Source organism: Harpia harpyja, chromosome 8 (genome assembly GCF_026419915.1).
Source record: "Harpia harpyja isolate bHarHar1 chromosome 8, bHarHar1 primary haplotype, whole genome shotgun sequence".
Classification (NCBI taxonomy): domain Eukaryota; kingdom Metazoa; phylum Chordata; class Aves; order Accipitriformes; family Accipitridae; genus Harpia; species Harpia harpyja.
The window spans coordinates 39,634,240-39,660,947 of NC_068947.1; the positions used below are offsets into that span (position 1 = coordinate 39,634,240).

Sequence of the window (26,708 nt, forward strand, 5' to 3'; positions counted from 1 at the left end):
TTGTCTTGCTCTGAGCCCATTTGGTGGTCCAATGGCAAAATCACCATTTTATATATGTGGTTACTTTTTTTCATTCAGGGTGAGGGAGGGAAGCGGGGGGCTGTGCTGAATTCCATCAGGGAGGTGATTTCATACCATGAAACGGAGGGTACAGGTGCTGTGCAGGTGTAAGGGTGCACTCAGCTGGCTTTGATACGTGCAGAATGGTGTGGGGCACCAGCAGATTTTGTGAGGCCTTATTCTGCCAAAGACCCCAAGATTAACTGTCTTCAGAAACACACCCAAAATCTGTTTTAGATGAATGAGCTGATTTGCTCCAAAAAGGAGTCCATGAGTCAAGAAGAAAACAGTGGAACTCAGTATAAATCTAGTATACATCTCATTTTCTTCAATTTCCCAGCACCCACAGTGCAGGGCATAGATATTCTCATGGGTATAAATGAAGATTAAACATAGCATATGGTACTGGGTAGATCTGAGCTAGCTTGTGTCCTCTGTATATTCCTGTCCCACCACCTTGCAGGCACATGGTTTTCGGCAGGATTGTTTGCAATGCCCTTGAGAAAACACCTTCTCATTAGAAAATGCTGATTTGTGGAAATTCCAATGTTCTATGAAAATTCTAAAAATATTTATCCCCAAAGTAACATGGTAAGCAGCTAATAAGTTTACAGATGTCCCCACCTCAGTTCCTCTGCTATGAGGACTGCCTCAGAGCGGAAAGCCAGGGATTTGAAGGAGCTCAGGAAGTCATATAAACTCCAGCTACACATCTGGCTTGAGCCTGGGCTCCTGGAAATTTCAATTTTCTTGGCAGGTGGGCATGGATACCCGCACTCTCCTTCTTTGGGTATCTCGGAGTCCTACATGGTGGCAAGCATCCCAGCAGGGCTTTTCAAGTCTTGAACAGGGCTCAAAAATCCCAGTTTTTCTGGCCTCCTCAGGGTTTTATGCTTCATGGACCACAAATCCCCCGATGCCTTGAGAATCAAGATTGTCCGAAAAATCCTCCAAAGGTAACGCTGTGGAATCCACAGCCATATGTGCTCTTTGGTTTAAAAAAAAAAAAAAAAAAAAAAGATGGAGGCTGAGCTTTTGCATCCTTCGAGGGTGCTGCCCCGCACTTTGGCTTTAGCAGCACCCTTGGTGGGGTGGATGCACGCTCCAGCTGCATGTCCTGCAGTGCTCTGGGCGCTGCTTCGCTCTGCCTAAAGGGCAACTTCTGCTCTCTGTCCATGGCCACAAGATACATGGCCTTCTTCCAATGTAAGAACCACTTCAACTTATCTGGATGGCAACTTTCAGGCTTCGGACATGCCACCACCCCTAATTTTCACGTTTTAAACTGCTGCTTTAACATAAGCTGTCTAAAATGGTGGTTAACGATCATATACTAAGAAAATTAAGACATATCTGAGGTGTGCATGATGTATTGATGGCATTCAATGCATCAGATTTTCTCTGCTGATAACTGCCAGCGAGAGCATTATATACTTTGTAAGGCTGTATGCACTAAAGCAGTCCTGTTTCTAACTGTGGGGGGAAAAAACCCAAACACATGGTGCATTTTTAACTCCCTGGGTTGCTGTCGTGATGTCTAAACTATCATTAAAATCTACTCTGAGTTCCCAGATGCAGGCAAAGGCATTTGTTTCAAAACATGACAAGCAGACTGACTCAAACACTTTCTGTTCTTCTTTTTTTTCAGGACTTTTTTTTAACTAAACAAATTTTTTTTTCATGTAAATGTCAGAAGTTCACGGAAATAGGTAGTGTCTCCAGTGCAGGCTGGAAGAATTAGTCCTACAAACAGATGTGGATTAAGCCAAGCTAGGGGACTGAGCTAAGTTCTAGGGGAACCCAGCAAGGTATAGAGCTCAACATTACAGCACTATAATGAGATTATAACGGGTATTGTAACTACCTGGTTTTGAAGGATGATGTCTTTCAGCCCAGTGAAAGGCTAAGACTAGATGCAAACTGACTACTCTTCCAAAGATAGGCCATTGATTATCTCCCATTGCTCAGCCAAGGAGTAAACACCAAAGTATGTAGTTTTATATAATTTTATTCAACAGCATGCTCCCAATAACATCAAACAGGGACTTCCCACAGGAACCTGAGGCATGCTAATATGCACCTTTGCATAGGACTGCAGCTGAAAATATACCAAAAAAGCAAACGCCTAGAAAAGCTGATGGAGTGGCAGGCTCTGGGAGCCCATCACCGTGCTCCTGGCCCCAGACCCTCCGGCAGCCCTTGAGTTTCCCACGGGGGAGAGGGCGGTCAGTCCCTGCTCTGGCCCGTGGGTCCTCTCCCACCGGTGGCTTCCCCAGCCAGGCTGCCGAGGGGGGGGCTCAGTGTGAGCCTGGTTTGTCCTGTGGCAGCACCGGGGGCCTCGGTGGTTTGCATTAGTTTCTGCCTTGTTTCTTCAGCTGGCTCATGCCACATGTGCCATCACAACAATACTAATAATTAGTAAAACTAGACCTGTCCAAAGACGACAGGTTTCAGAGCCAGACATGCTGGAGCCTACAATTTCACCTATCATGAGATTTAGGATTTGAAAAATGCTGGTAGCAAAGAATCCGTCATTGCTTCTCTTTTAAAGTGTTGTCCCTTTTCCTGTCACCATTGTGAATCATAGTCTTATAATAAAAAGAAGCTATATTATGAGTACATGGAGCCAGTGATTTGAAGCTTTAATTGCTATCATCCTCTCCCTTAATTAATTCAAGAAAAAGAATGGTTACAGTGAGTGGGGAGGTGAAAAGTCTCTTCTCAAGCCACAGGACTTTCTTCAAGCTTTTGGTCATCATTGATATACACTGTAGTGACATAGGTCCTCGTGAGGCTATGTTAAATAATCTTTAACAGGATGTTCTTTAAACACAAATTCAGCAAAAAAACAATGCACTCAGCAAACAGTATAAAAATACAGTGTTTTGCCACTACCTGAAGAAATGTGTGTGAAATTATCAGAGCTGCAAAAACATTTATTTCCACGTACAGAGCAAAAACTTGCCAACAAAATCAAGTTGTTTGATTGATTTCAGTTTTTATTAAGTCATCCAGGCCTGCTACAGCCATAGTCTCCATGTTAAAATCTATGGCAATTTCATTTATTAAACATTAAAAAAATCATACAAGCAGATGCCATACTCTTGAACGTCTTGAAGCTACAATTGACTTGTAATAAAATCCCCCAGTGCATTACAAAACCGGGCTGTCAAGTCATAACAGCTCTATTACAGCTTCTGCTTCAGTCTCTGCTAGTCTTTGTACAGACTGCCAAAATTTTCACCTACCCAAGGGAAGTTATATTCAACAACAGAGAAGAGGAAATTGTGCTCAGATGAGTTGTTCTCTCACTGAACAGATTGCACAAGTTGTTCTCTCGTTACTAAAATGGTGAGGGTGGAGGGCTGAGGGAAAGTGAGAGAAAAGCTATGGACTGATGAGCAACAGGAGAGCAATGTGCAATTTTGGTTTTTCCCCCACTTTGCAACTTTCATAGTATGTCAGTATTTTGTAGCAATACCAAGGCAAGGCCGAGCAGCCCGATGGCAGAGGGACCATACTGGGTGGGAATCAGCCCTGATTCAGGCATCGGCAATATTAATGTCCACCTGAGACACTTGCAACACTCTTGTCACCTTTCTGTGCCTGGCATGGAAACAGGGAACAATGGGAACAATGCTATTTGTCTTTTAGTCCAAAGACTTTTCAAAAGTAGGGGTGGGAAGAGCTGTGTGACTATGGGTGAATCACGCAATCTGAAGACCAAGAGGTTTTGTGCTTCGGGCCATGCCTCAGCTACACCAAATGATTTCTGTCAGATCCCAGTCTATCACTTTCTAAAAAGACTTCAGTGACAGGTTTCATAATTGTTTTTGCTGCTGATTTTGAAGCATAGCTAGTGTCCAAGTGAAAACGTCTGAATTATTCAAAAGCTACGCCTATCATTGTATGTGTTTTTCTATTTGCTGTGATTTAATCATTTCCTCCCTCTGTATAAAGCTGACTTAAGGTACATTAAGAAGTTTGAGCAGAAGGAAGAAAATTTCCAGTTGTTAAGTTACAAAGTAGGCCTGAGATCTTCCAAAAATGCAATGACAAAACCAAGGAGAACCAAAGCTGACTGAGGTGTTTAACAAAGCCTGGGCTGCTACCTTGGCTCTCCTCTGTTGCTGAGGCACATCAACTGATATACACAGAGAATGAACTTTAATGAGATTCAGATGATGAGCATTTTCCTTAATAAAGTATTCTACCACCGTTCACTAAGCCTTGCCAAAACTGACTGTGCCCCAGCAAGGACTGGGGAATTGTTGTGCCAGGTGCTGGTAACCCACAGGGAAGCCTGACACCGAGCTCCCGAGTGTGCAGCCTGAATGAAGCCCTCTCCCTCGCCGTCATCCCCTGGAGCTGCTGCTTCTGGCCCTTCTGCAGCCAGGAAGCAGGCCTGGAAATCCCAGCCCCAACACTGAAATTGTGGCCTTCAGACAGACCCCCGGAGGCCATGGCACCACAGTGCATGATGCCATGGATGCCGTGGTTGGGACTCACCACCAGCTAGCAGGAGAACTCGCCTTCGGCTGAGCCGACCTCATGACATGCATTGGTGTGCCCGACCCAGGAAGATCAAAACAAAGAAAAAAACCACCCCAAATTTAGCAGAGCTTTCTTCTTTTTTTTGACCTCTGGGGGTTGGATAAAGTGTACGTGGTCTAAAAAGAAAAATATGTGCACATTACTCTAAGCTTATAATGGTAGCAATAAGTCTCAGGGGTGTTTCTCCAAGTCACAGTTGGACTTTTACAATACGCAGAACCCACTTTTAAGACATCTCATTCTACTTTCTCACAAATGCAAAGTGCTAGGCAATTATTGCAAGGTTGGAAATGCCACAACCCTTAAATGACACAGGAGTGGATAAATTTCTCTTCCAAGAATCTTACATTCTTATGCTCTGCAAAGAGATTTATAATGCACTGTTCCCATTCTACATGCAGGACCCTGCACACCATCTCTGGAGAGAGCGGTAATGTCAGCCCTGTGTCCATACTCAGCTAAGGCTAAATGAAGGAAACAGGAATGCTTCCCCCGAGTCCTCTACTTTCTGCCTCTGATTTTACTGAGCTTGGTATTTCAGGTACTCAACCAGACTTTTTTTTCCTCACCCTCCTATTGGAAAATTAATCAGTTCTTCACAAACTGTAGGTGAAATTTCTGACAACTCTCCTGAGCTTTTTCAGATTCTTTTGTAGTGGAAGATGGAGTTTTTCTCTGCATAGTAGTGGCAATCTCTCCCTCAAGATACAGGGCTAACATTTAGACTAAAACATTAAGTGCATTTCATATATCTGGCAATACAAGCCCGTAACATTTTTATTGGATAAATATTTAAAAATTATAGTTTCAGCATCACAGACCCTTTACACACAGACAGCCCTATCACAGAAAACTCAATGTGTTTTACAGTGTGATACGAACAGTTACTTGGAGAAAGAAGTCATATGCAGAGAGATTTATATAGAAAAGTAGCAATCGGTTTTGGAAGATTCCTTTTGGGCAAACAGCTAAGACATTTTTGACCACTGATTCATTTGAGACTGTGCCTGTTCAGTCAGGATACTCTATCGACACCAAGGACACGGGCTAAGCAAGTGTCTGATCTGGATTTCAGATTGCTTTCAGTAAGTTAAGTTCAGAAAGATTAGGAGAAAATTTTCCAAGGGGATTGTTTCACTAGTTTCTCACAAGATGGAAAACTTTTGTTCTGTTTTGTTTTGAACAGCATCCCTTCTTGTGGAGCAGTATCTACTACAACTCACAAGATCTTTCTTTCGAGACCAGAGAAGTATTTCATCCATAATTTTAGTGCTCCCCTAGCAGGCACTTAGCAAAAAAAAAGACTATAGCCAAAATCATTATACGGTCTCACTAGGAGGCCATATAACACGCTAGTGATTGCCTATACTAAACATAAAAATTTGGGCCAAGGAAGGAATCCTGGGAGAGAGGTTCCTCTAAAAAGGCACCTAACAGATACCAGTGAAAACTGGCATGTCACTGAAGCGGGTAGACTTGGGGAAAGGGGGGGTGGGGGTGTGTGTGTCTTTTGGTAGTGTGCTTGCTATAGTCAAAAACAGACCAGATACATACAATCTGACATTTTTCACAGCTTTGCCCAAAATGCACTTCAGACTGAGAGTGCTTAAAAACCAAACAGCAGTAGGTATTGTGGCAGCCAAAGAGAATAAGCTAAAGACCTACTTGTATTCATAATGTTTATATACTTTATGTGGAAAACCACAGCTGAGATAACGGACTAGTCTGTACAGTGTAGACCTACATCACCATCTAGCATCAGGCAACTTTATCTTAAGCACTAATAGCATGGAGGACCTGGTTAGCTTGTGGGTGTTTATTTAATACCTTTTTTCAGTACAAATGCATAGCTTAGCCAGCTATGGTACTTGTTCAGCAGAGGATATATTGAATAGAAACCATGGAAGAAGGGAGAAAGAATATACTCTAGTTTTGGATATGAAGGCTAGTGAAGGTCTCTGACTTCTTTAGCCCTGTGCTTCAGCGTGCCTTCCTTCTGCCTGGGGATGGGACCACTTACCTGGCCTGCTTGCAGCATAAGCACCAGGAAATTTATAAAGCTGTGTTACAAGTTATAATGGTTGGCTGGTGCCGGGGACAGAGGTTTACTTCAATTTGATCTTTCTGTTTTATTTTACATTATATTTGTTTGAAGGAATCTAATTATTTCTTTGGCTTAGTTACAGTTCTTTATATAGTCCATGGTGAGAAGGTGTTCACATACACGTTTTTAATGTCTTTGATATGCTTGGGTTTTCAAAATAAATTATGGAACCTTAAACAAAGGGGATAGCTTATATATGAGGAAGAGATAAAAAGGAGCAGAAAAATAATTCCTCTGTGGGCCAACTCCTCCTCTCCCCAAAACCCCACATGCACAATGACAGAATGAAAGTTGGGAACAGAAAGAGAAAAATGAATCAAGTCATGACAGAAGATAAAACAAACAAACCCAAACAAGAAAAAACCCCATCAGAAACCCCAAGAAAATATCTACATCTAAACCTCAGAAAGAGATTTTATTTGTTCATATTGTTTCCTACTTCCATTTGATTTCCTTGGCAGGTAGCCCAGTGCTCCATCATTTAGAGGAAAGGAAGTTACAGTATCACATTGTGTAGGGATTGAATTTTATTGCTTTGCTATTACAATTAGGCAAGTATTAACTCAGTTAATGAGGCATAACTTTTTTTAAAAAAATTATACACAACTGGGAATTGTGGATTAGTCTTCCACTAAAGCCCCCAAAAAACCTTTATGAGAGAGAAGGAAAGAGATTAAGAATAGTAAAATAATAAAAGGTGATGCAGCTTTAAAGGTGCATACTAAAAGCAGGGAATCATTACTGTTGATTAGCTGACAACCAGCCTGAGGGGAAGCTGCGTGTTTTAGCAGTGACCAAACCTCCTAGCAAACATCCAGCTAGCTGTGCAAAAAGCCACCCAGATACCACAGAAAAGATGGGGAGAACACCCAGGATCCCTACTTTACCAGCCTGTGTGGGGGATACCTATTCACTCTCCAAATTATGAGCTAAAGAGGCACTACTCCTCTCAGTAACCTGGATTTTTGGTAGATTTTATTGGGAGGGGGGGGTGTGTGTGTGTCTGTGTGTTTGTTGGTTTTGTTTTTCTTAATTTTGCTTTTGTTTTTAAGCTTCATCTGTTTTTATTAAAATAATATCATTCTGTAGCTAAAATTATTATTCTACCACTCTAAATCCTAAGTGGGAGGAAATGTCTACACTGAATGTGATTTATGGGGAAAAAAATCCCAGGCAAATTTAAATGTCTGGTGGGACTCCACATAGTTAAACTTGTATGGCAAGAGATCAGAAATGGAAAGCGCAGCAAGGCAAGCAACAGTGCAACTATTGAAATACTGCTTTGACTCTAAAATATCACTTCAGTCATCTCCCATCCTGATTTTTGGGTTCTCCGGTAGGTTGGGCTATAACCCACAGTGGAAGGGGAGCCCCTTTCACCAGCACGGGGAGGAGGGGGTCAGGAGGATGTTTGGTGGGCATGGCAGAGGATGGCAGGTACCAAGGAAAGTCTGCAGGAGGAAGGGGTGCTACAACACATAAAAACTCTGTGGTTTGAGCCTAATTTGGGGTGCTGTTGAACTGCATGAGGGAAGATGGGAGCTCTGAGAGTAATGAAAGTGAAAAGAGTGAACCACCCTGTGAAAATAAATCACTTCAAGCTGCAAACTATACCCAAGGACTCATTTCTGCTGGGTGGGGAGCAGGGGAACGACAGGAAAATTAGCCTCAGAGATGCTTATTTGAATCCCTGGTCAGACTATGGCGCAAAGCTACCAGACCTTCCTTTTCTTTTTCATTCAAACAAATCATTTTTAGCGTATATATGTTTTTTCTGGCTTCATTTCAGCTCTGTGCCTTAAAATTAAATGTTATACTCTGTGCTCATGCGAACGCAGCGAGACTAAACGCTCAGTTTTCGTCCTTGCAGGCCTTGTGCCAGGAGGAGAAATCCAGCCCGGCGGGGAGAGCCGGGCCGGGGCCTGCGCAGCATCTCGGGGTGAGGACCACAGCCCTCCTATGGCAGATGTTGCTTTGGCTGAGGCATTGAAGAGGCAGTGCCTTCCCGGCACAGACGGCTGCTCAGCAACACGGAGGCACGTGTACTTTGCCAGCGGAGAAGCAGCCTCAACGTATAGTTACAGCACAGTTTCTTCTGGGAAGGATATGTAATATTTATTAGAGTAGCAACCCACAGGCACCTTACATATGCAGGACGATGATATCTTTGGGTGCCTGAGAGCTCAGGTCTGATGCTTTACGCCCAGATGTGCTTTACTGTTGCTGCTAAGTATCACGGCTTAGCGATGAATCAGTTCAAATGCAAGCTCAACATCTGCTTCCCTAAATCCCCAAATAGTAAGAATATAAAGCTCTGGTTATTTCACACTCTCTTGCAAACACACACTTTTGAAAGGGTTGGAAACTAAACTCAGTATTAATTACAAATCCATGGTGGGTAAACTCAAGCGGTTCACTTTACTGAAGAGATTTAAAAATTAAGCTTTCTAATAATATTAGGATAAACTGGATGGAAGAGGAGTGGAGATAAAGGATATTTCCCCCCTTATGAAGAAAGCAGCAGAGTGAATTAAAGGATTTGTAACGATCCCAGACAGTGGACCACAACTACCTTTGTAGGATGCTTGACCTTATCATCCAACTTCAAAGTCATACAGTAGTGATGAACCTCAGTTGTTCAATCTAATTGAAAACAAATAATGAAATTTGCTAACCAAACGGATGTTACTCCATGCTTCTTTGATGGGGACTCTTAGCAGTTGCTTGCTTGCAAAAAGTCAAGACATAAGCTGAAAACCTGGGCACGCAGTAAAAACATTTGCCTGTATGTATTTTATTTGTATTTTACAATTAGGAATCCTAGGAGTCAGCACAAGTGATTGATGCATTCAGGCTTGCGGAGTCTGTGAGATTTACTATAGCAATTTAAGGCACTAGTCCAAGGGTAGCCACTGGCTATTGTCTTGGAGAAGTCATGGAGTCCAGGCAACTGGAGAAGAGCAAAGATCATCCTGAGCTTTAAAAAGGGGAGAAAAGCAGAGCCAGGCAGTTTACAGACTAGGTATGCTAACCTCAAATACCCAGAAAGATATATATAGATATATATATATAGATATATATAGATATATATATATCACACAATACATTTCTAAGCAGCTGGAGGATTACAAGGTCTTAAGAAACCAACTAAGATTTGTCAAGAATAAACAAATCATGTCAAACTCGTCTAATTTATTTCTGTGACAGGATAATCTAAAAAGTAGTAGATGTGATTTATCTTGTCTTTAGTAAGACTTCTGGTGCTGTCCCACATGACATTCTTATGAGCTAACTGGGGAAATATGGGCTATTATGAAATCATTGTAATGTGAAAGCAGAGTGAGCTGAAAAATCTTGCATACTGAGTACTCTTCATTTATCAGAGGTTCTCTGGCCATCTGAAAAGCATAACAAAGAAGCCAAGAGAAGGCTGTCCTTAGTGTTTCGTGCTGTTCACCGTTTGCATTAGTAATCTGGATGATGAGCATGTGCATGTTTAGACATGTGAATGAATCAAGGCTGAGAGAAATATTTCTAGGAGAAATATTTTTAAATTAGGAAAGTAAAATTCATTAAGAAATACACAAAGAATTAGACTGAGGACTGAAAAAGGAACTGAGTGCACACATATAAATGGGGAATTACTGACCAGGCAGTGATAGCTTTGAAAGGATCTGAGGAATTATAGTGGCTCAGAAAATGAAGGGAAGTCAATAGTATGGATATTTGTCTGAATTAACAGGAGTGGCATATGTGAGACAGCAGAAGTAATTGTCTGATCCTACTTGGCACTGCTTAGGTTTTTACTCGTGTAGATATCTAGGTCTGGGCATCAACCTTAAGAAGGAACGCAAAGTGGAAAAACATCACTTGGACATTACTATAAAAAATAGGCATATCTGAATTTGTGGAACTAATTATCAGCAATTTATGCCTCCAGATTTGAGCTGAGACATGGTGGTGGGCTGCAAGACATTTGCTTGTTCTGCTGCTCTTCATGATTCCTACTGCCATTCCAGAGCTGGCTGTGAGTATTAATACCGTTTTACAATAAACACAACAGTTATAAAAGCATTAATATCCACTGTGCCCTTTGGGATATAAAGCAAATACAATGTACCAGTAAGGCTTAAGGGATAGACACAAGTCAGTGTAACACAACTGCTGAAGTGAAACCTATTTGTAATGTAAATAGTTAGCATACTGCATAGATTAGACCAACAGAGCTGCTTCCCTGTTGTTCAAGTATAGCATTGAAACCCACTCATTAGAAGTTAAAATGACACCATATGTACCCACTGCAGCACAGCATGGGGCATACTGGTGTTATGAAGAAAAAGTGGATTTCAGTCCAGCTGTTGCCATTTAAAGTTAAGTCCAATTCTGGGTAGCTCTTTTCAGTGATTCCCCTTTATATTGAAGATACCAAGACAAAATGCCAAAAAAAAAAAAAAAAGTATGCTACATCCATAAAGTTTATCAACTTACAGACTCCAGGACAGGTATATCATTCATTGTTTTGCACCAGTGAGCACAGTAATATACAAAAGCATGCAAAATCATTTACGGTACAGAAAGATTCTGTAACGTCACTCCTTAAGTAACTGGCGAACATTCAAACCACTCCTATTTTTCTAGGAAGACAATTCCTGAGATGCAAAGTTGAGTTGTATGTTGGCATTTTCAAAGACACTGTACTTCAATGAAGCATACAGAAACAACTTGGTAGGGACATAACAAAACAGGAGCAAAATACTATCTAATACAGATACTCAGAGGCAAGAAATGATCATGGGGTTAAATTACAGTAAGCTGTGGGCTTTTTTATTTTGTTGAAAAGTACATCTTTTACTGGATTCAACATAGTAATAAGATGAAAAGAGGTCCACTGGCAAGGGAGGAAAAAAACCAAAAGTTTGGAAATACTTGACACAACTAAAATAAATGACAGCGTTTTCAACATCCCATAGGCAGGCTGTAGTAGATGATGTTTTCCCATATCCACAGAGAAAGTAAAGTCTTTGACTGATGTAAGTCAGTTTAGCACAAATACTGGTCTGTCTAGTTAAAACTTGCACTACTTGTTTCTTTTAATAGATAATATAGGTAATATCTAGCTTTCACTCCAAACCCATGCTTTAACACTCAGAATTTATCCATATTTAATTACAATTTTATCACACTTCTCTAATCAAATAAATTTACTTTGTCCTCCAAGCAATCACCTCAGTATTCCAGTATGTAAAAAATACTTTCATTATGTTTATTATAAAAATATAAATGTTTCCACTACAAATCATTTTACATTAGTAAGAGGCCATCTACAATTGCACAATATATAATCTAAATGAGTAAGTAATGCTTTGAAATACAAGTTAAAGTAAATACATTTTGCCAATCAAATCACATCTATACATTGCTTATTGAATGCTAAGTAACAGCACAAAACTAGATATGTTAACAGAAATAAATAAAATGGAAACTATATTTAAAGATACAAAACCAATAGTATGGCATGTCATTTCATGAGTAGCTGCATTTTGCTTGATGACAATAACCGATGCAAGTCCTGTACAGAAGATGGCCACACGAATTCTAGTATCGCTACTCCACAATGAAGAATTGTACACTGCTATGTATACATATGTACACGGGGACAGGAGTATAGGATGCTTGCAACAGAGGCCACTTACAGTACAAATCAGCTTTTGACAGGGAGAGAAAACTAAATGTATTTTAAAACTCTCTAGTCCTAATAGCAAAGAAAAGCAAAATTGAGTTTCTTTTTTCCCAAGCATCAGTGAGATTTAATCTTTTATGCTGAGCATGCTCAAACGGTGGGCAAGGAACATGACATGATACTAAGAGAAAATTGAGGGTAGTTGGTGCAAAGTTTCCAGTCATCATCTAAAACTCTAAGAACTGGTTCTGTGTTTTCAAAAGCATTTCACAGATGTCTTCCCCCCACCCCAGCCCCCTCGCTCCCACTCTCCAACGGCAGAATGAAGCTGAAGAGAAACGTCACGAGGAATACGTTATAAAAAGCTGTCCCCACACAGACAATGTCTGCAAATGGATTTTGGTGACTTAAATTCACTAACAATGTCTGATTTAGAGCAGTCTCAAACTGAAGAAAAGAAAGATTCTGAATGAACCAAGCAATGGAAAATACAGCTTTTATATTCAGCATGCTGCATTTCACAATAGATTGTGGCAGATAAGGAAAAGTGTTCTTTACAACTTAAGTGCTTTATTTTAATATTCTTCCATTTTTCATTTTTTATTTCAACTTACTTTAAAACCCATTCATTTTTCTTTCAGAAAATATTACTAATTATTATCCTGTGAGTGTGTTTCAAATCCTGTCATTTACAGCATGCTCACTGCCAGCACTCATTAAAAAGTCTCTAATTCTGCTTCTATTTAGCAATGTGTGATAAACGTTGTGTCTCTACATTTTGTAAGTCCTGGACCCATGAAGAACAATTTAAAAGCTGATTCAGCCACACAAATCCTAGGAACTGACTCTTCCCTTACTTACGTGCCCTATGCTACAAGGAGCTTCAAAAATGAAACCAATACAAGAAAGAAAGCAAGCCCAACTAGTTACCTGCTTTTGCACGCCCAGCGAAAGGCGGCGTGCCGTATAGTTATCTGCCTCCCACGCAGCCTTGGACTTTTAGGGACTCGCTGTTATTCATCAGAATCAAGTTTAGATTCCAGCATGGCAAGTTGGGAATCGGAGTGGCTTCCATTAGTGCCCAAAGCCTAACGCCTGTGTGCCTGGCATCACATCTAGAGCATTAAGAAGCTCGCCTGTATGTAGCACAAGAAGTGCCTCACACTGATTTAAACCACTCATTTTCAGAGCAAAGAGTTCTGTCTGCTCAGAACTGGGACTGATGTGCTCCAGAGCAACAGCTTAAGAGTTCGCTATTGGGAAGATGCTGAAGATGGTGGAGGGCTCTCAAATCCCACCTTCCAGGCTCCTTTTTCCACTGGGAAACATGAACGCTCTCCTAAAGATAGGCTCCTTTCCACTTTCTTTCAACAAACAGGTGCCTAAGGAACCTGTGCCAAAACCTCAAGTGCCCTACAGAATGGCAGCGCCTGGACAGAGGCCTTCTAGCTCACACTTAGGTAAAATTACATACCAAAGCCCTGTTTCACAGCTTAAGTCATCCTTTTAAACAATCTACTTAGCCTTGGCTGCAGGTCACCATCCCAGCATAACTACCAGCGACTGCCCACATGGTAGTACACTTCCAGTTCCTGAGCAGAGCCTGCCAGATGGAAGCCAGAAATGGACCACTCCCCAATGAACTCAAAAAGCATCCTCAGTTAATGCAGGATGCAACCCTGACTTTTTTATGTTTGCTAGGCAAATCCCCCTGAGAATAGGGGGTCCTTATTTGGACAGGAAAGCAGGCCTTTGGGAAGTAAATGAGATGTATGTACTTGACCGGGGCAGATACTGATGTAGAGATCGATAACGCAGGCAACTCTGCCAAAACTCAAGCCCGGGTTAAAATACCACTCACAGCAAATGGAAGGAATCTCAAGTCCAGATGCTTTGTTTAGTGTCAGAGCTGGAAAAAAGACCATCTTTCTTTCCTTCTGTATTTCATAGATGAAGTTATGAGTATAAAATAATCTAGTAATTAACCCTCAGGCAATTTCTCAGGTTGAACCAATGAAGTTTTGATAATATTTGGCACTTGGCAATAATACAGCCAGGTTAAGGTGTTTAAGCATAAATATAAACAATAATGGAAAAAACAAAGGAAATAAATAAGTCTTTAAAAAAATTAAGACTTTTTCTATTTAAATGAACACAATTAGGGAAGCTAACATAATGGCAAAAATCTTTTGTCAACTAACTCAAAGTCACTACAAACTTTATTTCTGTGTTCCTTTCTGAAGTTGAAATAGCATGTTACAATGACATTATAGTAAATATGGCCAGACAGGTTGTGAGATATAGTCCTCTATTTTCCTTGCTTTTAAAGAAATAAAATACCTGTTACAGATCTCTTCTGTATAAAAATACTGCAAGTCTTTCTTTCTTCGCGTTTGCTGTATAGGTCAAATACACAGCTTTTATGTCCATGGGTTTTTGTGTTATTCAGTCACTTAATATTCAAATGGCTCTAGGTTTTAGTATCACTGGTTTTTACTTGGAAGGATTTTTTACATATTTTTTCTTTTGACATTTACTATCTGCATTAACAGTCAGTCAAGAGCACCCACCCTTTAGGATTAACAGATAGAAAAGAAGTTCGCTCCTATTTTTAAGGCATTTATACTCAATATTTGAGTGTCTTAGTGGGTTTGAAATTTCAACCATTATGTTTCCAAAGCTGTTGCAAAGAACTCCTTTAAATTCTGCCGTTTATCAGCCATCACTTTTGCCCTGTGATGCAACTTTTCTCTTTTTTTCTCTCCTGAGCAACATCATTTTGGTACCTTACACAGGAACAGGGCTGTTCTTTGTGTGAGTTTCTAGAGCTTTGATACTGCTGACAATCTTCTTTTGAGGCCCCACAACTGTAACGCCAACTTTCTTCACGTCACTGGAAAAAAGAGAAGATGCATCGGGTGAGTGAGCATACTATCTCTGTGTTTTCTAGCGCTGATGTGAGCAAACAGCAATCAACTTGCTCATCTTATATTGCTGCATTGGAGGAGCCTCCAGGTACGGTGATATTGCTGAAACACAAGCCCTTGTATGAAAAATACTGAGAGCCATTGTATGAAAACAGCAGGAGGCCACAAAAAAAGAGTAAAAACTCATTTAGCCTTGTTGTGTTGGCTTACCTAGAAGAAAAGACAATGAAACAGTGTTCTCCAGTGATACATGCGCTGAGATTTAGGGGCAAGGGGCTCACTTCTGGGCCAGCTGTGATCTTGAGCCTCTCTAACATCTCCATCCCCCTATCAGCCTGATCGCTTTTCCTGAGCAGTGCTGACATCTCCTTATTATGTGCTGAGCCCTCTGAATGGTTGTCTTCACTCTGATATCAGCATTGAGATTAACGACTACATGGCCAAGCTTCCAGCGTCTACCCTGTTTTTCACCTCTCGTTTCTCCAGGCTGCCCAGTCTCTTTGTTCCTTGTGCAACACAGAAGTGGTTTAACACTTGTGAAGGGCCAATTAACCAGTGGCTCACAGGAAATTGGGCATTCCTAGAGGATTTCTGCACTGTCCCCAAAGGGTAATTGTTATAAAAAGCCATTAGCAGCCTTTTTATAGTTGCAATAATACACTAATTAATAGCATTGATGTGTTTAATTGTCGGTACCGCAGCTGCTGCTTACTTCTTCACAACTTGTCATGTATCCAGCTAGCCCAACAGGGAATCAAGATTTCCTTTGGCAGTAAGTTCATAACTGTACTTGATGCCTTTTCAGGTGCAGAGAGAACATTACCCTACTCTTCCATATCACAAAAACAAAGATGGATTGCATTTAAATGTCATAAACTTGCAAGTTGTAAACTTCCGAGTTTAGCATGTTTAAATGTCAAAACTGGAGGCAGGAGGGAGTTCAGCCCCTGAATAATTATTAGCATGTAAGAGAAAAGCAGCTACAAAGAGCCTGCTCTGTCTCACCTGGTTTGACGGAATATGGGATGGTCAATAAAAGAAAAGATCGGCCCATGTGCCAGCTGTGGGGAAACCCCCATATAAAAGGCAGAATACAAAGAATCAAGAGAGAAACTCCTAAACTGTGAGTGGAAAGAAAGTGATGCTGGTGTACCAGATAATGCACAGTGCTACTGTATCAGAAGAAACTGGGAATTTCATTGTCATCAGTGACAAAAACCTATGGGACTGTGGCCTTCACGGAGTCACCAGAGCATCTAAGTTTCCTGCAAGCGTATTGCAACTACAACAATAATTTACATTTGTCTCTTTCAGTGTAGGAATATTTTAGTTAAAGCTGGAAACTCCATATAAAAACACTACTCTTATGCTTACGTTTAAACTTGTACCTCCAGCCACAACCAATGATGAAGACCTGTAGTCAATTCAAACTTACTCTGTAGAAATCTTGGCTATTGTATCACAGGTACTGTACTCCACGCCCGTAAAAATGTCTTTGCACTGTCCTGTCCGAAAACCATTGAGCCAATCACCTGTCGTGCGGAAGGCTGAAATGTCAATGTTACTTTGGTCCAGGAGAAGATTTGATGGCCTGAAATAAAACAGAATACAATGAAAGTTAGGGAGCAGGGATACATATGGATTTATTTTGTGTGTAAACTTAGCACTGGCATTGGCAGGAGCTTCCAGGCGAGCTGTGGCTTTTCTGTTTGTCTATGGAAGTTATCTGCTGCTGAGGCCACCACATGTACTCACGCTGGCAGCTCTGCGCTGCGTAATCATCTTGCTTATGAGCACCAGCTTCTCATGCCCATGTGTAAATCACCGAAGCATCATCAATTCATGAAGTGTATTGTTACCTTACAATTTAATGTGTGAAGCATTAGCAAAGACAAGCCTAATTTAGATTATATTTATGTGATTCACCTAGTCCCAAACAACACACAAATGATGCACACTCTAGACTCCAAGGTGAGCGTGTTGGTAGAATTTACACATATTAAATGTTCAGAGTATTGCAGTCCACTGACAAATCCTAAATGCTGCTACTAAGTTAGAAGCACAGATAATAACACACTAGTGCCTTTAAAAAATTTATATCAAGTCTAAAAATCAAGTGTTAAGTGAATTTGTGAGACAAACGTAACTGCACGAGACTTGCATTCTGCAGTGCCTAGAGGCAGAAATGAGGAAAATTGTTATTAAATACACTAAACCAAATGTAAAAATTAAAATGTAAAATTAATGCTCACTTTAAGACTGAACCTTCCATAAGGATATCATACAAAAAAATTTAGAAGTGAGACCTGAACCATCTCCTGCCTTTGAAATTAACTTGGTGCTCATGAAGGATGCTGAACTGACATGATTTGCATCCAAGTTCTCTACTTAGAAAACAATGAAGAAACCGGTAAGAAACAAACAAAACCGACACAATGAATCAAACAAAACATATATCCATGCTTCTTTGCCCATTTAAACCTTTTTTCATCTGCTTAAGTCTACCTATAAGCTGTTGAGAAAAAATTATCCCTCTCAAAATAACGATTAAACATATAAAGTTTTTATGAAGAAGGAATATATTGCAGCTGACCTTGCATATTGCAAACAGCAAAAATGGCTCTTCCCATATTGATCCAGAAATTCATTTCCGTCTGCTATGAATACTCTTGTTTTCAAGGTCTTGTGAGCATACTGTAACTTCTTATTTGAAAGCATCAAGACTAAAAATAAATGCCAGCCCTTCCCCATGATGTCACTAGAGTCAGGCTCTACCACACCTCAATTTAGCCGTCTAAAAATACCACAAATAGGCCCAGCTAGTTTTCTGAACTATTGCTGCAGTCCGTAGAAAGACACACGCATTTCCAGGCAGGGTTTTTTTCCTCTCTGAAACAGGTCTTCCAGGCAAACAGCTTGGAGGAGACACCCAGCTCTCAGAGAGGCGAGTGAACCTGTTCTCAGCTGTTCCTCCTCACTGACTTGCTATCTTATTTTAAGAGGTGTGAGAAGCCCCTGAATAGCAATAGGATCAGTAATTTCTGTCTACTGACAAGACATCTTACTAATTCTAGTCTCTCAGTGCTAATTAGTATAATAATGACTTCCTCGGCTAGTCAGATCTTATTAGAGACATCAACTCTATTTCTGCATTTTTGCCTTCACTGACAAACATATGTCCATACTGGACAGCTTTTTAGCCCCCATTCAGAAACATACGTACTCCATTTTAAGTAAAGTACCTTATGGGTGTCTGCCTTGGGCTTAAAGCTAAGTATGTGCTTAGCTGTGCTATTATGATGGTGCTGCTCATGAGCACCCGAGACTGGACTAGGGGATGTTCAAAGCAGACCGTAAAGTTGCAGTGATAACTTTTTTCTGCCCCATAATTCTTTTTCCCTGTGGCTCTAGTGAAATATCACCTGCACAGGAGTCTGACTACTACAGCTGAATCCATCTGAAGTGACTTTTGTCACCAGGAAAACGTGAAAATGAGAGGTGGTTTGACTAACACTGAAATTTAAAGGCAGTGCTCACGCAGTGTAACGGACGGGTAGGTGACAGCTACTGGAACCGGAAAACTGATCTGAACTGTAAAACACTCTCTTCACCCCAAACCCAAGGCATCTCTGAGCATTGGAAAAAACATAAATGGGGGAGGTTGTAAAGGCACCAAAGAGAACAAAGTATTAAAATACCAGTGAATTTAATCTCATAAGCAACCTAGAAAATCCAAACAAATCTTCTCAATCCCAACACAAGTCTTTATGAAGTTTCATCAAGACTGGCAGCATTACAATAGCATACCCTTGCAGTACATCTGACTTGCACTGGAATCAGGAAATACCACATCAGTTGTTACACCGAGACTTTTACCCTTTACCTTTGAAGAAAAGAACAATATAGCTTTGTGAAACAATAACATTTGATATTGGCTACATATTAAACAGCACGTTTTACTTCTGATGTTTTGCCAATTGTTATCAATCCGCTGATTTCTTTCAGGCTCAGAAAATTTTTTTAGTATCTTCTTCCTTTCTGGGATTGCAGGCCCTAATTAAAGAGCTCATTAGATGCTTGAAAATCTTAACTTCAAAACCACAAATGCACATAACACCGCTGTAGATTCACCATCAATTTTCACCAAGTCTCAGAGCAGCGATGTCCCTGATGGGACACCTTTCACCTGACTACCTTCCCTCCAGAGCCCAGCCAGGACAAGGAGCTGCTGCAAATGACTGTGATCACTTGCATGGACTACGGATCTCGCATCCTGGGAACAGCCGTAGATGGAAAGTGACAGAAGACACCAGAAACCTGCTCTGCCCCCACAACACTAAAGAAGGGAAAGCACAGCATGGCTGCACTGACACAAAGACTGAGCTGAGGACAGAAGATGCAGCACACTCCAGGTTACTGTTCTCGTGCTAAAAGCAGATCTGAGGCACCCACATGTTACACAGCTTTAAATGCCCTCCAGTTAAAGGCTCAGATTTGATAATCAGGCCGAAGATATTTTTATTCAGTAGCTGTACAGCCTGCATCTCGCTGACTACTGTTTGTCCCATGAAGAGCCAATGCTTGTTATTTATAGTTTTCTGGGTATAGCATCTGGAATCCCAAGACATTTATTAAGAGTATTTATGAAGTGTTCTTAGTGATAAAGCTTGGAGGTTTTTTTCCCAGCCTAGTATGTCTTTTTAAGTTAAATCTAATAAAACAAGGCCTGACTCAAGAATCACTAATGAAAAAAAAAAAAGTATAAACAAGTTGAAATAGAACAGGTCTCTAGGATTAGGAATTAGAGTGGCCCAAAAGAGCTTTTATGTTTATGACTTGGATCAAAGTATCATCAGGACAAAAAATATGACCTAATTTTAATGCAAGTGACCTCAGAATAACCAGGACTGTAAAGTATCATTTTTCTCCTTGTAGGATTCCAAACAAAAATTAGTTACTTTCCTCCTCAGAGAGGACATCTGGACAGTTTATCAATGAACAGGAATTTGTCTCACTGTGAAGAGTCTGTGATGTCTCCTTGCATGCACCAAGGGAAAGCTGGGCTCTCAGAGCATCTGCACACATCGGCAGTTTTTTTTCCCCCTGACCCAGCCCCTAGACAGAAGGTCTGAACATGAAATTTATGGTCTGGGTGATGTGCGCCATGAGCTCACACTTTACTAGACAAATTAGATGGGTTGCAATCCGTGCAGCTGTAAACGACGTCCTGCAGGGTTCCACCTGATCTTTTACAGCTTTTCATAAATCAGTACCTACTAGCTTCAGAAGAGAGTCATTAAAAAGAAATCATGGAAATTACATGTTTGCTCAGGGGAAGTGAAATAGAACATTTCCCTTTGTCTTTTCTTCTCTCCCTTCCTTTTTTTGGAACTTACTTTACTTTGTTGCTTTGACCAACTATGATATTTTGACAGGCATGGAAAGACTTTCTATCCTGTTCATCCTGACTGTGTGTCTATCTACAGAGTTGTATTTACTGACATGTGGTGCCTTGAAAAAAATCAGCAAGACTCAGGTTAGAGAGACAAATTTAACAGCGAGATGCCAGTTACAAAATGCCCTGTTGCTGAAAGCTTTCTCTGGCTGTGCCCATTACATTAACAGTTGGAATTAACCTTTGAGTCATTTGCAGTAGAGAGGAGAACTATAGTTTGTTATCATTAGCACAGCTTTTTGTCACAACACAGGGAAACTTTTGCTGCACCTTATAGTAATGACAAAGACCACAGAAAACGTCATTAGAACCCTTCCCAATACAGCATGAAAATCTCATCTCTGGTCGGCTGCTGCCTGGCGAGAAAGGGATACATTAACTTGTAAAATCCAGGAACCAAGACAAATAAAAGGAAAATGTCCTGCCACTTCTGCATGAAGGGTGGGTGGTATTCTGCAAATACACAGAGGAGCTGTGCACACACAATCCTGGACTTTGTGTTGCAGGAGCCTCTCTCTTTCCATCCCTTCCTCCAAACAGCACAACCAACCTTTAGTTTTTAAATCTGGACTTCCCCTTCCACAGTCAGTTTCTTTTAAAGGGGAAAGCATTTAAAAAACATAAAGTCATTTCCTGTGGCAATTTTTAGGTAATTATAAGCTGATTTTGTAAAGTGAAATTGCTCCCTAGGAGGGAGCCAGGCCTGGTCTGAACACAAATCCTATGTGCTTTATGATTAAGGCAAGCTGAAGCACAGAATTCAGGTCTAACAAGAAGGATATCTCCTATTTCAAGAGAAAAATAAACTGAAAAACAACAGCTGGCATAGAAAGCAAATTTTAGTTCTACCTTCTACAGCAAGCAGAATCATAAGTTTACATGTGTATCAACAGGAGACTAGTAAATAAATGACATGCCGAGAAGTAGAGTCATTGTGTTTACTTGATTATCCCTGGACCTTAAAGATAAGAATTTTTGGAGTTCCACCTCTTCATGCCCATTTTTAAGGTAGTCTTAGTAAAATTTGTAACTTAGTGCCGAAAATACAATTCACCTCTTAGGGTGGCATATTTGCTTTTCTCAAGGGGCTTCATAGCACACTTGCACACTGTAAGAATAAGCAGGTTGTGACTACTCTCTTTGAAGTCAAAAGAGAGCTGGAGAAATGAAGAGGGGTAATACAAATAGCCAACGGGGAAAAGAATGCTGGTGAGGCTGATGGCCTGCTGCAAAATGATACAACTCTCTAAATGTCATCTTGGACTTCTTATTTTCTAGCTCCCTCTTGCCTGTTGGCAAAAAAACTTACCACAGCTTCCTCCAGGATAATGAGCAAATAAAATTTCAACTGCCCCATAGGTCAGTCCTCCAGTCTTCCCTCCTCCTTTAGCTGCCCCTCAGAACATGCTTTTCAAGGGGCTTATATCTTTTCAGCATCCTGGTGGGGTAATGAATCATACGCCTGGGTGTATCAATGCTCCTCAATTTACTTTTTCCCACCACCAATCTACTGAAGGCAAAAAATACCAGCACGTTGCTGAAATGGTTTTCTTTTTCTTATAATATAGCTTAAGCTGTGCTTTTTAAACTGCAGAAGTAACGTCACGCGGCCATTTCCTGGGATTCGTAGCTGGCCCAGAGACAGACCCTTAATGGCAACCAGTCATTACTGTTAGGACAGTCAAGAGGGAGAGAAAAATGCCTCAGAGAGCTCTTAAAATGCTTTTCTGGCTCTTTGCATCTACCATTTGCTGTGTATGACTTGCCCTTACATCTCACATTTGGCTGTGCTGTAAATTTCTAGGCTTTTGCTATAGCATTCGCAGCATCACGCAACGGCTCCATGCAGTTTCTTTTTCCAGCATTTCCAGCACAGAATTGCCATTAACGCTAACGAGGGCTTCACGTTGTAAACCCGCCACATCGAGCTGAACAGCAGAACAAAATCCCTCGGAATCACAGTAAACAGCAAACGCTCACGATCAGGCCACCCGCTGATCTGGCTGCATTACTATTTAAATTATACAGTACCCAACTAGGTCTGTTGTGAATTCTTGTCTGAGTTTCACTAGCAGAGTCAAATTAGAGGTGCGAAACTGCAAATAGATGTTTTACTGTCTCTGTTAATGGTAAGCCCCAGCAACTTTTAACTTGGAAGGAACAATGGCTGATTCGTGTCTGCCTCAGGCACGGTATTAATGACTGCTGGAAAAGTCAGGTGAAAATAGAGCTTCTCTGTCTCTAGCATGCTAACTAACTGAAGTCCCTAAAAATCTCCTCAGTCTAACTCCTGGATTCCCCGCACAACCCAAACTATGATTAGACACCAAGGAGTATAATTTACTGTAATCTTCCATTTTTCTTTGTGATTTGTAGTTAAGTTTTTCTCCCTTCCATAAATTCACTATTTTATGCTTAACGGACTTCAGTTAGAGGGCTAGCATTGTAGGCTTACATTACTTGAATTCTTTTAGAGCAAGCAGTCCATTTTAGGACACGGATTATATTGTTGCTGGGTTTTGAACGAGGCTAAAAATTCACATGTAGGCTTGCATTACACAGTATTTGGCCAAACCAGGACCCTGTTGTTAATGCCTGGACAACCACAAAGCGTAAGCCCTCTCTGAAACACTCCAAGTAAAACCCAAATCTCCTTCCCTCAGCCCTCCAGCCTGGAAGTTCCTAACAGGGAGAAGCAAACAAGCAATATTGCAGCAGCAGGTCAACAATATATGTCAAGCATCTGAAGCCTCCTGACCTGAATGGCAAAAAAAGGGAACTTTTCAACAAAATGTTCAGCCAACACAAATAGTTGTTTCATTGCAAATACTATTGTAAAAACAGGGCTTGAATTATGCTGCATAATGGAGCAGTCTGAATTTTTTATTTGACCTGTTCACTGCTCCTATTGAGTTTAATTTTCACAAATATCCTACCAAGCTAGCATACTAGGGAGTTTCCACTGAATCATCAGATTTTAAGTGGAAACAAACTTTGTGAGAAGCAAACTTCTAATTTTCAATTGCAAATGATGCCTCTGGACATTCGAGAGCAAATATTATGCTTGACACCAGTGAGAGCACCAGAATGATGGACAACAAAGCACGTTTAGCAGCAAACACTTGCAATCAACTGCTCACAAATAACGAGTCGTCCAAAAACTGCTCAAGGAAATTACTCCAGTGAATAATTCAAACAACACATCAAATTCAAGAAAATCAGGATAGGGTTGTAAACAACTTGCTAACACATGAAAGAATGTATGAGGAATTATTCATATGCATTTTTGAACACTTTCGTATTTTCATCAGGAAGAGTAACTGACCCTGACCCCCCCTAAATTTCCTGGATTATATTAAAAGAATTTCAGCTATGCTTTTTCTGAAAATAAGTGGCTTGCTTGTTTTTCTAGCCTTAGCTATAACAATAGCAGTAGAACTCGTATTTTAAATGGACAACTACTAGCACGTAAGAGAAATCTGAAACCAAATCTACATCCAACGCTGCCGTACAATCCAGAAATAATGCCTTTTTTTTTTTTTTTTAAATACAGTTACATAGTATCATGAATTACCAAAAAAGATGTATTGTGGGGATTAAAGAAAAATCCACATAACTGTTCACAGATGAAATTTTTTTCTAAATTTTTTTATTCCCACAGTCAGGCATGCTGCTCCCTCATCACAGAATTGGAACTTGGAAATTAATGGAAGATATGGAATTTGTACAATAGCATGGATTATACAGTCTCAGGCCTCTGAGTGGAGTTCCAAGGAGGCAACTACATATTTTGCAAACTTCAGTTCCAGAGCCTTCAATAAAATCTTAAGAGGTTTTATCCATTTACCTTAATTGTCATTCATAAACACAAAGAGTAAGTTCAAGCTGCATAATCACTATTGTAAATCAAGAATAGCTTGACTAAGCTTGATGAGGTACCTCATTCTAGAAAAAAGAAATTTGGGGTTAAATTTTATTTAAGTTCTATGCACAGAAAAGGTGCATAGTTAACATGCTTGATCGTCTTCATTTTGAAAGTAGCATAAATATAATTTTAAATGTCTTTTTATATTGGTAAGCAGCATTATTTCTTCAAAAATCTGGTTTGGTTTCCTATTTTGAATCAGCTTTTCACTTTGTACATCTATTCAGAAATTCTACATTTTGCAACACGTAACATTTATCGTGTTACCTGGGGCGGACTAGTGGACTAAAATGAATACTTGAAATTACAAAATAAAACTTTGCTTCAGAAGCTTCTGTACTTAGGAACACAGAATCAGATTTTTAATTCTTTGACAGTATCTTAAACCCAAGGACTGACTGGAAAGCAGTTTGGCTGGCTGGTGCAACAAGTAGTGCTTGGGGAGCAGAAAGAGTCATCTACAAAGTCCAAGGCAGCCAGCCTTGTGTCCTGTCTCTGTTTATGAAATCAAATGGCTTTACTGAAGCTTACTGCCTTTGTCGAGCATGCTCTGTCTTTTCCATGTATTTCATACTAAAAGTAGCTCCATGCCAGAAGAAACAGATGCTGAATCCTATTAATGACTGCTGTTTAGCCTGTAAGTAACACCTTCATCTTCAAAGATTTGGGGCAAACTTGCTAATTAATCCTCCTGTGAGGAAGGTAATTTAAATTTTCAGAGACACAGAGAAGTTAGCTAAACAAAATAATAATTTTAAAAGTCCCAATAAGGCAGCTGCCTTTGAAATGGATGATGTTTTGACATTTTCCAAAATAAAATGAGGACCAACAGATTTTGCAAAACATTTGATAGCTGCATTTCCAAATTGAAAACTGTTTCACAAATGTGTTTGAAACCACACTACTGGCACCTTATTAATAAGTGGACAAAAATCATTGGATAATTTTACAGAACTACCCGTAAGCAGTAAGATGAGATAATGACTTTCCATGTTAGAAGTTTGGGCTAGATATGAACTGAGAATAAAGATACTGAATGATACACGTCCCATTAAAATCTCCTCTGAGATCCTCCTTTCAATTTGCAATGCAAAATATATAGCATTTTCTGTGAAGACCCAAAACTAACAAAATTGTCAGCTGTTAACTCTGAGCAACTCGTAAAATAATGATCTTTTTTACGATGAAGACGATCAGGTGTTTATTTTCTGCATTCGATATATGAGACAAATTCTTGCAATTCTTACACTTAGATATAGTTATTAATACAGCTAGAAACACAAAAAAATGGTTACAGACCACTTACTAAAGTAATACCCTGAATTCTCTGGTGGCTTTCTCCCCTTGTTTGCAATGTAATTCTTTCCTTCTCTCCTAAATATATGCTTGCAGTATAAAGAAACAACAGCAGCAATACTTGACGCTGACTTTCACTTTACCAAAAGGTTATACAGAAACAAAAGCAAATACAGAGCAGGTTGGGTTTTTTGTGTGGATTCCTTGTCAGTTTTGAAATCAGTCACAGACCTGGCAGAAATTCAGAACTTCTAAAACTCACGTGTTGGAATTAGAAACATTTTTCCATTTTTTTCAAATGCTTTTTCTTGGCAGAGGCTGTGGATTAACTCGGCTATTCCTGTTTTACAGCAGGTTCATGAAGACTAAGTGTCTTTAGTCACACCCTACGTCACAGATGTGAATATACACAGCAACTACAGGAAAACTTCCGTAAGACTTGGCTTGCCTGAATCCCATATCACAAACCCTTATACCTCAAGGTCACACTATCCTCCAACAGCTTAATTCACTTCAGGACACAGAAATGCTTTAAATATATTTCTAATCATACACTATGTTTTAAATATATATTTTTAAATGGCTGTGTAAGAGTAACATTCATATACATAAAATGATAATATATATTGTAACTCTAGAGAACCATCATTGTATGTATATATATAAAAGATCAGAATCAGAAATACAAATACAAAAAAAAAATCAGA

General features: G+C 40.1%; 1 protein-coding gene across 2 annotated transcripts in view; it reads right to left on the bottom strand.

The window, feature by feature from the left end:
• Nucleotides 1-11,515: 11,515 nt before the first annotated feature.
• Nucleotides 11,516-26,708, bottom strand: part of EPHA3 (EPH receptor A3) — a 235,450-nt gene continuing 220,257 nt past the window's right edge. For both annotated transcript variants that reach the window (XM_052794544.1, XM_052794543.1), the window contains exons 16-17: nucleotides 16,761-16,916; nucleotides 11,516-15,291 (exon numbers count right to left, since the gene is read on the bottom strand). In XM_052794544.1, coding sequence (XP_052650504.1) covers nucleotides 15,186-15,291; nucleotides 16,761-16,916 — 262 coding nt within the window. In that variant the 3' untranslated portion in view covers nucleotides 11,516-15,185. The remainder of the gene's footprint in view (nucleotides 15,292-16,760; nucleotides 16,917-26,708) is intronic.